At 44.4% G+C, this 12,500-nt stretch overlaps 1 protein-coding gene across 1 annotated transcript in view; it reads left to right on the forward strand.

Moving 5' to 3' along the window:
* Positions 1 to 35: 35 nt before the first annotated feature.
* tm4sf4 (transmembrane 4 L six family member 4) overlaps positions 36 to 12,500 on the forward strand; it is a 14,462-nt gene continuing 1,997 nt past the window's right edge. The window contains exons 1-4 of the mRNA XM_055645711.1: positions 36 to 382; positions 3,820 to 3,909; positions 5,601 to 5,743; positions 11,106 to 11,293. Of these exons, the coding sequence (XP_055501686.1) occupies positions 206 to 382; positions 3,820 to 3,909; positions 5,601 to 5,743; positions 11,106 to 11,293 (598 nt within the window). The 5' untranslated portion in view covers positions 36 to 205. The remainder of the gene's footprint in view (positions 383 to 3,819; positions 3,910 to 5,600; positions 5,744 to 11,105; positions 11,294 to 12,500) is intronic.

Genomic DNA, 12,500 nt, shown 5'->3' on the forward strand with positions numbered 1-12,500 from the left:
GCCCCACACTCTTCTCCACGTAACCAGGGCAATGTCTGACCTCATATAGTGCCAGCACTATCTTATCTCCTTTATAAGCCTTTATAAACTCCACCAAGTGTTGGCGAAGGCATCATTTTGTTTTCCATCGGCTTTGGAGCAAGCAGGGATTCAGGCATCTTTCCCCAGATTCTACTGCTGGAGCGATAGAACCAGAGGCCACAGTATGTGTAACGCGAAATGCGCCAAGTGCGTTGGTATATGCCTCGTTCCTCTGGCTCTTCTCTGCATCGTCGCCAATACGCTGCTCTTCTTCCCGAATGGAGAAACGGGTTATAACACCGCGGAGAAGCTAGCGGATAGCGTCTGGTGCTTCAGCGGGATTTTGGGCTCCGGACTGTTGGTGAGTCACTTTTTTTGGAAAACGTGGCATTTTATTCAGAACAGATACTGGACTGATTATTTTAAAGGATAGTCAGTCCAATTCAACATAGTTCAAACTAAACTTTAGCCACATCCAGTAAATATTAATTGAAAAATTACCAAAAAAGAAACAATTGCAAAACTCGAAGTGCATCTGTGGAGGGAATGGCCAGGCGATGTTTTAGGTCGAGATCCTTCTTCAAGCATTTGTTTTCAAATTAATCCAAGCCATATTGTGCATAATAGCACTGATAATGGTATTGGACTTGCTCAGTATTAGCAGAGAATGCGGGCATGTAGTGGTCAAGTAATAAAGTCACAATTCTGGACCATGGACTTAGTTTAAGTTTGAATCCCTCTGTGGTAGCAGGTAACTTAAATTCACTTTTGATGAGTGTTTATCCTGGTGTTATAGCGTAAGTACTTTGTGTTTTAATAGTAATTTAGTAATAAATGTAAGTAGACAAAAGGAACTGCAGATGCTGGAATCTCAAGCAAAATAACACAAAGTGCCGGAGTAACTCAGCTGGTCAGGCCACATCTGTGGTGAACATAGATAGGAGACGTTTTGTGTCAGGTTTGAAGAAGAGTCCAGACCCGAAATGTCGTCTATTCATGTCAAAGATTCATGCAACACAGAAACAGACCCCTTGGCCCAACTTGCCCATGCCAACCAAGCTGTCCCATCTACACAAGTCCCATTGGCCCATAGCCCTCTAAACCTTTCCTGTCCATGTCCTCCAGAGAGATGCTGCCTGACTCACCGAGTTACTCCAGCACTTTGTGACCTTTTGTGAACAAATCTAATGTTTTTTTAAAAGATAAATTCACGAATGTGAATTTGTGATTACGCAAAACAAGGATATTTGGACAGATACATGAAGGGCAAATGAGACTCACATATGTGCCACAAGGAACTGCAGTTGCTGAAATCTGGGGCAAAACAAAAAGTGCTGGAGGAACTCAGCGGGTCAAGCAGCATCCATGCAGGGAATGGACAGGCAACGTTTGAGGTCAGGACCCTTTTTCAGACTGATGCGAGTAGAGGGGAGAAAATTGGGAAAAGGAAATGGGGTGGGGCAAAGCCCGCTGAGTGATAGGTGGATACAGGTGTGAGTTGTTGGAATGGCAAATGGATGGAGTAAATGGCAAAGGCTAGAAGTCAAAGAAGAGTCCCAACCCAAACATAGATAGGAGACGTTTTGTGTCAGGTTTGAAGAAGAGTCCAGACCCGAAATGTCGTCTATTCATGTCAAAGATTCATGCAACACAGAAACAGACCCCTTGGCCCACCTTGCCCATGCCAACCAAGCTGGCCCATCTACACAAGTCCCATTGGCCCATAGCCCTCTAAACCTTTCCTGTCCATGTCCTCCAGAGAGATGCTGCCCGACTCACCGAGTTACTCCAGCACTTTGTGACCTTTTGTGAACAAATCTAATGTTTTTTTAAAAGATAAATTCACGAATGTGAATTTGTGATTACGCAAAACAAGGATATTTGGACAGATACATGAAGGGCAAATGAGACTCACATATGTGCCACAAGGAACTGCAGTTGCTGAAATCTGGGGCAAAACAAAAAGTGCTGGAGGAACTCAGCGGGTCAAGCAGCATCCATGCAGGGAATGGACAGGCAACGTTTGAGGTCAGGACCCTTTTTCAGACTGATGCGAGTAGAGGGGAGAAAATTGGGAAAAGGAAATGGGGTGGGGCAAAGCCCGCTGAGTGATAGGTGGATACAGATGTGAGTTGTTTGAATGGCAAATGGATGGAGTAAATGGCAAAGGCTAGAAGTCAAAGAAGAGTCCCAACCCAAAACATCATCTATCCATTGCCTCCACAGATGCTGCCTGACCCACTGAGTTCCCCCAGCTCTTTGTGTTTTGTTAGAATAGATGAACATCTTGATTGGCAAGGACGTGTTGAGCCAAAGGTCCTGTTTCAATGCTGTGTGACTGTGACTCTATAACTACTGGATTGATTTTAAGATCATGCCTGGTTCTATTAATGTCTTTCATCTTGAAAAGTCTATCGTCCTTCCCTTGACTGGCCTGTTGGTGACCCCAGAAACATCAACATGGCTGACACTCAAATACCTCCTCAGAGGAACATCTTCATGGATGGACCATCAATGTGACAATGCTTCACCAGTGGCATCTACTCCTCGTGACAATCAGTGGTGTTTCCAATAATGTGAGCAAAGTACTCTCAGAGAACTCAGTTTACCTCAAATGCTTTTCTATGTGTTATTTTAACAAGAAGAGCCATACAGTCATAACAGCGTGGATACTGGCCCCTTCAGCCCAACGTCCATGCTAAAATAGATTCCCCATCTATGCTATTCCCACCTTCACAGGTTAGGCCCATATCCCGCCAAACTTTAGATAGACACAAACTGCTGGAGTAACTGAGGGCGGCACAGTGGCGCAGCTGTAGAGTTGCTGCCTTACAGTGCTTGCAGAGCCAGAGACCCGGGTTCGATCCCGACTACAGATGCTGTCTGCACGGCTTGTACGTTCACCCCATGACCACGTGCATTTTCTCTGAGATCTTCGGTTCCCTCCCAGACTCCAAAGACGTACAGGTTTGCAGGTAAATTGGCTTGGTATAAGTGTAATTTGTCCCTAGTGTGTGTAGGATAGTGCAAGTGTGCGGGGATCACTGGTCGGCATGGAACGGTGGGCCGAAGGGCCTGTTGCCGCACTGCATCTCTACACTAAAACTAAAACTCAGTGGGTTACCTGCTGCAAACCTGCAACTGCAGTTCTGTCCCACACATCGCTCTAAACCTTTCCTATCCACATTCCTGTCCAAATGTTTAAAAAAATGTTTTAAGGGAGGAAGGTGGTGCAGCGGCAGACCTGACTCCTCACAATGCCAGAGCCCCTGGTTTGATCCTGACCTTGGGTGCTGTCCGTGCGTAGCTTGTGTGATCCCCATGGGTGTTCTCCAGGTACTCCTGGTTTCCTCCCACGTTGATTAAATTGCTTCTGTAAATTGGCCCTGGAATGTAGGATGCGATAGTTGGATAACATAGAACTCGTGTATGGGTGATCAGTGGTCAGCGTGGACTGAGTGGGCCGAAGGGCCTGTTTCCGAGCTGTATCTCTAAACTAAAGATTGCATCTGACAACATACTTCCTGACTTCCTACAAAAAAATTGCTGTTATAGTACCTGCCTCAACTACCTTCTCTGGCATCCCGTTCCACATACTGCTTTCACCTAAATTAGCATTTAGCATTAGAGAGTTTCTATAGCATTAGTGTCAGTGCAATTATATCATTTAACTTTGCAGACTTTTTTGATTGCAGCGTCTCAATTACAACATTTGCTTTCACTGCCCCCGTCTCCAGGAGTGCAGCGCGGAGGCATTTTGTTGGTCTGTCTAATATTTGTCTTTTGAAATTACCGCAGATGGTGTTCCCAGTTCTGGTGTTCATGGGAATGAAAAATAATGACTGCTGTGGGTGCTGTGGAAACGAAAGCTGCGGGAAGCGATTTGCGGTGAGAATTGCAGCAAATGCCGGTCTTTATTTGAATGAAAAAACCTCCCCCATTCCCCACCCCTCTGGAAGATCTGCTATCGAACGTTCAACATTTGTGTAAAAAGGAACTGCAGATGCCGGTTTGTACTGAAGATAGACACAAAGTGCTGGAGTAACTCAGCGGGTCTGACGGCATCTCCGGAGAGAAAGGATGGGTGGTGTTTCGAGTTTGAAGTAGGGTCCCGACTTGAAACGTCACTCATTCTTTTTCTCGAGAGATGCTGCCTGACCCGCTGAGTTACTCCAGCACTTTGTCTCTATCTGTGAATGTTTGATGCTGTTAAAGCAACAACGTTGGAGAGGACAGGCCACAAAGACCCAAATGAAGATTAGAGGAAACAGACCATAAGATCATGACATGGGAGCACAGTTAAGCCATTCAGCCCACTGAGTCTACTCTGCCATTCGATTGTGGCTGATCTAATATTCCCTCTCAACCCCATTCTCATGCCTTCTCACTGTTACATCCTTTCTAATCAAGAGTCCATCCATCTCTGCTATGAAAATACCCAATGACTTAGCCTCCACCACCTCCTGTGGCAATGAATTCCACAGATTCACCACCTTCTGGCTAAATAAATTCTTCCTCATCTCCATTCTAAAGGAACCTCTAAATCATTACCGCCCGAAGAAGGACCTGGCGGGCCGCTGCCTGCAGGGGGAAGCTCAGAAGCTTCTAGAGAGTCGGGGAGGAGGGAGCCGCTGGTGACGACGGGCGCAAGGAGTGGGCGATATGGGAGGGGCCAGGGTCTTGACTCCAGCACCTTCAACGTCGGCTGCAGGGGGCGCCACACCGGGACACAGGGGTGGCCGGGCAAACTGAGGGAAGTTGGTTTCTATGCCAGGCTGGTTGAGGGCGACAGAGGAGGCCCTGCAGCACCCTGGGGCTTACCTGTGTTTACCTGGAACAGCCCCCCCCCCCTGTACATCCAGGACAAGACCAGTTTTGGAACTTTATCTGTTTTCTTTTGTAAATGGCTCAACGATATGGTGAAGAATTTCACTGTGCGCAGAGCATACTTGAGAATAAAGAATCACTGAACCTTCCTGCATCAGCAGAACAGTGCAAGAAGACTTTACTCTGACAGGAGCAAATCTTTTTGGATTTGCTGAAAGATAATGAAAATTTGTCCAATGTTTATGTCTATTAACATTATTCGGGGAGATAAAGCTGGAAAAGTGAGATGGGGGTGGGATGTCTCTAGCCACTGGTATTTACTCCATCCATCTGCCAATCAAACTCTCCTCACCTGTATCCACCTATCACTTAGACACAAAAATGCTGGAGTAACTCAGCGGGTCAGACAGCATCTCTGGAGAAAAGAAATATGTGACGTTTCAGGTCAAGACCCTTCTTCAGACTCATTTAAACCAGTATCTACAGTCCCTTCCTCCACCTATCCACTTATCACTTGTCAGACTTTGTCCTGCCCCCCCAGGGCTTTTCCAGCTTTCTCCCTCCCCACCCCCACTCCCGTAGACTGAAGAAAGGTCCCGATCCGAATCGTCACCTGTTCCTTCCCTTCACCCTCCACAGATGCTGCCTGACCGTGAGTTCCTCCAGCACTTTGTGTTTGGCTCAAGGTTCCAGCATCTGCAGAACCTTGTGTCTCCAATGTTTAATTCATTTTCTGTACCGTCTTTATCTAGAATTTCACCTCCGTGATCTTTGCTGGCATTGGAGCGGCAGGAGCTGCCTATTGCTTCATCGTATCCGCAGTGGGTCTCAACAACGGTCCAAAATGTACCACACTCACCAGCAACAAATCTTACATCTACCCCTTTGATGAAGGGTAAGAGACTTCACCCCATGGTGTCCTCCTTGTGATGATCCAGCGCGGCATGGTGGTGCAGCGGTCGAGATCCCAGGGTGATAGTGTTAACATATAATAAGCGTTTGACGGCCCTGGGCCTGTATTCACTGAGGTTTAGAAGAATGAAGGAGGACCTCAATTAAACTGCTAGTGAAAGGCCTGGATGGAACGGATGTGGATGTTTCCGCTAGTGGGAGAGTCTAGGACCAGAGTGAACAGCCGCGGAATAAAAGGACGCACCTTAGAAAGGAGAAGAGGAGGAATTTCTTTAGTCAGAGGATGGGGCATATGTGGAATTCATTGCAACAGACGGCTGTGAGGGCCAAGTCATTGGATATTTTTAAGGTAGAGATTGACAGATTCTTGATTAGTACGGGTGTCAGGGGTTATGGGGATAAGGCAGGAGAATGGGGTTGAGAGAGAAAGATAGATCTGCCAAAATTGTATTGCAGAGTAGACTTGATGGACCGAATGGCCTAATTCTGCTCCTATAACTTACGAACAGGAACCCTGCTGCCCCCATGCCCTAACCCATAGAGGATTGATACCACCAGCTACTGAGGTGGGCCTGCAACCATTATTCCAAATCTACTGTCCAAGCCTCTGCCTACTAGTAGGAATGTTACAAAATTTGAGATTTAAAAAATCTGTAATTTATCCCATCAAATAAAGCATAAAAATAACTTTAATTTGATATCTAATTCACTTTCATATCTTCAGTATTAATAATGTTGTGATCATTTTAATACTCGTAAATTAGTATCTTGTTCACTATTGCTTTTCCATTAACTTAACACAAAAGCTGAGATCGAGGACAGTCAATTGACCTAAAAGCCCATAACATTCTTAAAAATTAAGAGTTAAAGAATTAAATTTTCAGTTATTATAGATTGAAGCATTCTGAAACAAATATGATACGTTTTACTTGGATGGCCTGAAATTAAAGTATATAATTAGTTAATTACCTAATTAAGTACCTGATTACAAAATTAACCGTTGTGACAGAAATAGTAATAAACACCCAGACTGCCTTGAAAATTCAAAACTGTGATATTTTCAAGATCAGAACTTTAATATTATTGTATCGTTAATACAAATAGTAAATACCCAACAAGAAAATCATATTCATCAGTATCATCAAATCTATTAAATTCATCTAAATTCAATTACTAGATTAAAACATCTATCCCATTCTTAAGAAAAGGCTAAAAAAACGTTTAAATGGCCAAAGTATCCAAATAACAAAGTGATCCCATTCACACAATAATTCACAATATAACATTATGTTTAAATCTCACTTTGTCATGAATTTCTATGCCAAATCGAAGGAATTGAATGTTTAATTCGCCTAAATTTTACTCTGTTGGTTTATAACACTGCAGCAGGCAAGGGCCGTTTTGCACAGACATGTATGCAAACATCCACTCTCAAGATAATTAAAATCATTATTTTTTGCACAATCATATCATAAGAACATCTACATGATCTATATTATGAGTAATTGTCTATCCATGATCAACACTTCCATACTAATCATCTAACTGAAAACTATGTACTGTGGAAGTTTTTAGTCAGATAATTAGTATGAAAAAAATAATCATTGGAAATTATTGGATAGACAATAACACAAAATATAGATGATTTAGAAGTTCTTATGACATGATTGTGCAGAAAATAATGTATTTGATTATCTTGAGAGTAGATGTTTGTGGATTTTGAATCGAATTGTGGCCGCCATCATGATTTTGCTCTCAGTCTCAGTCTCATAGCCCCATAGACACGGCCAATAACGGGGGCTAAATAACATATTTCGCATCAGCAGTTTAAAATAAGATGTTAAATAAACGGTCAACATTTTGTTTTGTCCTGATCTTGTGATCCGTGATTTTGAAGGCGTTGAAGGTATTAGAACTCGGATCTGACTTTAATCCAGCGATTCAATAGACCCAAAACTTTTTTTTAAAATACGCAAACGGGATCACACAACGCTACTACTAGTCCTGCAATGTAGCTGCTTATATATTATCACATTCACATTGAAAACCAGCTACTGCATTACACCGGACCTCACTTGCAGATCCTGTGCAGTACTGGCTCCATACATGGAGTTAACTTTGTCCCCTTAACTGATGCCCACTAACAGGGAAGGTCCATAACTGGATAGGACACAAACTCTGCCAGGTCAACAGTAGAACATACCTGGAGAAAAGGAATAGGTGACATTTTGGTTTGGATGGGTGGTGGGTGTATGGAACAAGCTGCCAGAGGAGGTAGTTAAGGCAGGGACTATCCCATCGTTTAAGAAACAGTTGGACAGGTACATGGATAGGACAGGTTTGGAGGGTTATAGACCAAGCACAGACAAGTGGGACTAGGATAGCTGGGACATTGTTGGTCGGTGTGGGTGAGTTGGGCCGAAGGGCCTGTTTCCACAATGTATTACTTTATGACACTATGACTCGAACCGAAATGTTCCAAGCTAAAATGTTTAGTTTAGTTTAGCGATGCAGCACAGAAACAGGCCCTTCGGCCCACTAAGTTTGTGCCCACCAGCAATCCATGTACACTATCTGCACACTAGAGACAATTTACAATCTTACCAAAGCCAATTAACCTACAAATCTGTAAGAGGGAACTGCAGATGCTGGAGAATCGAAGGTTACACAAAAAAGCTGGAGAAACTCAGGGGGTGCAGCAGCATCTATGGAGCGAAGGAAATAGGCAACGTTTCGGGCCGAAACCCAGACAGAAGAAGGGTTTCGGCCCGAAACGTTGCCTATTTCCTTCGCTCCATAGATGCTGCTGCACCCGCTGAGTTTCTCCAGCTTTTTTGTGTAACCTACAAATCTGTACGTCTTTGCAGTGTGGGAGAAAACCGGAGAACCTGGGGAGAACCCACGCGGTCACAGGAGGAATGTACGAACTCAGTACAGACAGCATCCGGAGTCAGGATCGAACCCGGTTCTCCAGCGCTGTAAGGCGGCAACTCTACCGCTGCTCCACTCTGCCTTTCCGACCTGAAACGTCACATATTCCTTTTCTCCAGAGATGCTGCTTGACCCGTTGAGTTACTCCAGCATTTTGTGTCTATCTGCAGTCCCTTCCTACACACAGCAGAACATTTTTTATTTTTATTTTTTTGTTTTTATTTAACCTTTATTTAACCAGGAGAAGTCTCATTGAGATTAAAAATCCTGCTGCAATCTTTCACAACCATCATCACTATAAATCCTTTAGTTTTAGACTCCCCAACTCCCCAGTTATGCCCCTGTCCCACTTAAGAAACCTGAACGGAAACCTCTGGAGACTTTGCGCCCTACCCAAGGTTTCCGTGCGGTTCCCGGAGGTTCCCGGAGGTTTTTGTCAGTCTCCCTATCTGCTTCCACTACCTGCAACCACCTGCAACCTCTGGGAACCGCAGGGAAACCTTGGGTGGGGCGCAAAGCCTCCAGAGGTTTTTGTTCAGGTTTCCTAAGTGGGACAGGGGCATTAAAGATCGTGTCTATCTTCCCTATCCATGGCCCTCATAGCTGTATAACGTACTCTAAGCTCACCCCTCAGCCCCCTGCACTCCAGTGAGAACAATCCCAATTTATCTAATATCTCCTTGGAACTTAAAACCTCCATTCCACTCAGCATCCTAGTGAATCTCCTGCACTCTGTCCAACACTACCATGTCCTTCTTGTAGTGTGCTGAGCAAAACCTCACACAATATGTCAGGTGTGGCCTAACTAATGTCTTATACAGCTGCAACATGATGTCCCAACTCTTGTACCTTGCCTATGAAGCCAAGCAAACTAAATCAGTCTGAAGAAGGGTTTTGGCCCGAAATGTCGCTTATTTCCTTCGCTCCATAGATGCTGCTGCACCCGCTGGGTTTCTTCAGCATTTTTGTGTACCTTCGATCTTCCAGCATCTGCAGTTCCTTCTTGAAAACTAAATGCCTTATTCACTATGTGTAGGAAAGAACTGCAGATGCTGGTTTAAACCGAAGATCGGCACAAAATGCTGGAGTAACTCAGCGGGTCAGGCAGCATCTCTGGAGAAAAGGAATGGGTGACGTTTAGGATCGAGACCCTTATTCAGACTGAGAGTCAGGAGAAAGGGAACCAAGAGATATAGACGGTGATATAGATATGGAACAAATGAATGAAAGATATGCAAAAAGTAACAATGAACAAGGAAAGGTGGAGCACACATTGATCCATTGTTGGCTGTGGGGTAGGTGATAATGAGTTATACACACAGTGAAACTCACCAGGACGACAGTGAAACTAGTACGATGACTAGGGTGCAAGGGTTACTTGAAGTCGGAGAAATCAATACTCATACCACTGAGTTGTAAGCTGCCCAAGCAACATTTGAGGTGCCTCTGACAATGAACCCCAGACAATGGAGGAGACCCAGGACAGAAAGGTCAGTATGGGAATGGGAAGTGTAGTTAAATTGTTTGGCAACCGGGAGATCGCATAGGCCAAGGCGGACTGTCAGTATGGGAATCGGAAGAAACTTGTGTTCACTACCATATCCATGTATGTCGCCAGTTTAAGGGAGCTATGAACTGGCACCTAAAGGTCCCCCTGTTCTTCAACACGTCTATGGTCCCTGACATTCACTGTGATGTCCGGCAAATATTAGATAGCCCAAAATGGATGACTTTAAGAAGAAGTGTATTATCGCAAACTGAAAGGCCTGGATCGAGTTGATGTGGAGAGGGTGTTTCCACTAATGGGAGAGTCTAGGACCAGCCTCAGAATTAAAGGACGTACCTTCAGAAACAAGATGGGGAGGAATTTATTTAGCCAGAGGGTGGTGAACTGTGGAATTCATTGCCACAGACGGCCATGGAGGCCGAGTCAATGGATATTTTTAAGGCGGAGATTGACAGGTTCTTGATTAGTACAGGTGTCACGAGTTATGGGGAGAAGGTAGGAGTTTCTACATTCTCCCCGTGACCTCCTGGTTTCTCCGTGTGCTCCAGTTTCCTCCCACACAACAAAGGCGTGTAGGTTAATTGGCTTCAGTAAAAATTGTAAATAGTCTCTAGTGTGTAGGATAGTGCAAGGGGAGATTGCTGGTCAGTGCAGGCTCGGTGGGTCAAAGGGCCTATTTCAGCGGTGTATCTCTAAAGTTTAAAGTCTAAAAGACACAGAAGAACAAACACAGCTCAATCCAATCCCCATTGCAGATAAACAGATGTCCTGTTACCATTTCAACCTCATTTTACTTTTGTATGATTTTTACGATTGCCATTTGATTGCCTTCCACATATGAAAGAGTACGTTGACTGTTTGCTAACTTTTGTGATTTATCTTCTGTTTTTTCTCTTTGTTTTATCAGCAACTACCTCGGTAATCACTCCATGTGGGACACCTGCCTGGAGCCACCAAAGATTGTCACCTGGCATGTGACATTGTTCGCTCTGCTGCTGGTGATGAGCGGAATCCAGCTTGTGCTCTGTGCCTTTCAAGTAATCAATGGGCTGTTTGGATTCATCTGCGGATCCTGCTGTTCCTGCTGTGAATCAGGTGACTCACTTCCTCACTCTTAAAGAATACTGTCTTATTCCAAACCTATTGACATTATTTTAATTCGGCAGTGAAGCAAGATTGAAGTAGCTCCTGGGAATATCTTGATTCTATGCTTCCACGAGACATAATTATTTAAAATCATGCTTGACTAGCCTTCACCGATGGGAGATCTGATTCAGTTGAGCGAGAGATAGGGGCAGCACAGTGGCACAGCGGTAGAATTGCTGCCTTACAGCGCCAGAGACCCGAGTTTGATCCTGTCTACGGGTGCTGTCTGTACGGAGTTTGTACGTTTACCTTGTGACCATGTGGGTTTACTCCAGATGCTTCGGTTTCCCCCCACATTCCAAAGAAGTCCAGGTTTGCAGGTTAATTGGCTTTGGTAAAAATTATAAATTGTCCCTAGTGTGTAGGATAGTGTTAGTGTTCAGGGTGATCGCTGTTCGGTGCATTGACACATTTCTTTTTTTACTGTCGCCAAAAAGTGCTTGACCTACTGAACGGATGAAGATCTTTTAATTCGGTATATTTCAGCCTCTGACTTCAATCCTTTAGTTTAGTTTACTATATTGTCATGTGTACTGAGGTATAGTGAAAAGCTTTTGTTGTGTGCTAACCAGTCAATGGAAAGACAATACATGATTACAATCAAGATAAATGATAAAAGGAATAATGCGAATAACGTTTAGTGCAAGATAATGTCCAGTAAAGTCTAATCAAAGATTGGCCGAGGATCTCCTATGAGGTTCAGGACTGCTCACTAGTTGTCAGTAGGATGGTTCAGTTGTCTGATAAAAGCTGGGAAGAAACTGTCCTTGAATCTTGAGGTGCGCCTTTTTACACTTCTATACCTTTTGAAGAGGAGAGGGAGTGGCCTGGGTGAACTTGTCCTTGATTATGTTGGTGGCCTTGCTGAGGCAGCGTGAGGTGTAGATGGTGTCAATGGAAGGGACGTTGGTGTGTGTGATGGTCTGGGCTGCATCCACAATTCTCTGGAATTTCTTGCAGTCTTAGATGGAGCTGTTCCCAAACCAAGCAGTGATGCATCCCTATAAAATGCTTTCTACAGCGCATCTGTAGAAGTTAGTGAGGTATTTAAGAAGGAACTGCAGATGCTGGAAAATCGAAGGTAGACAAAAGTGCTGGAGAAACTCAACAGGTGCAGCAGCATCTATGGAGTGAAGGAAATAGGCAACGTTTCGGG

Source organism: Leucoraja erinacea, chromosome 14, assembly GCF_028641065.1.
Source record: "Leucoraja erinacea ecotype New England chromosome 14, Leri_hhj_1, whole genome shotgun sequence".
NCBI lineage: Eukaryota > Metazoa > Chordata > Chondrichthyes > Rajiformes > Rajidae > Leucoraja > Leucoraja erinaceus.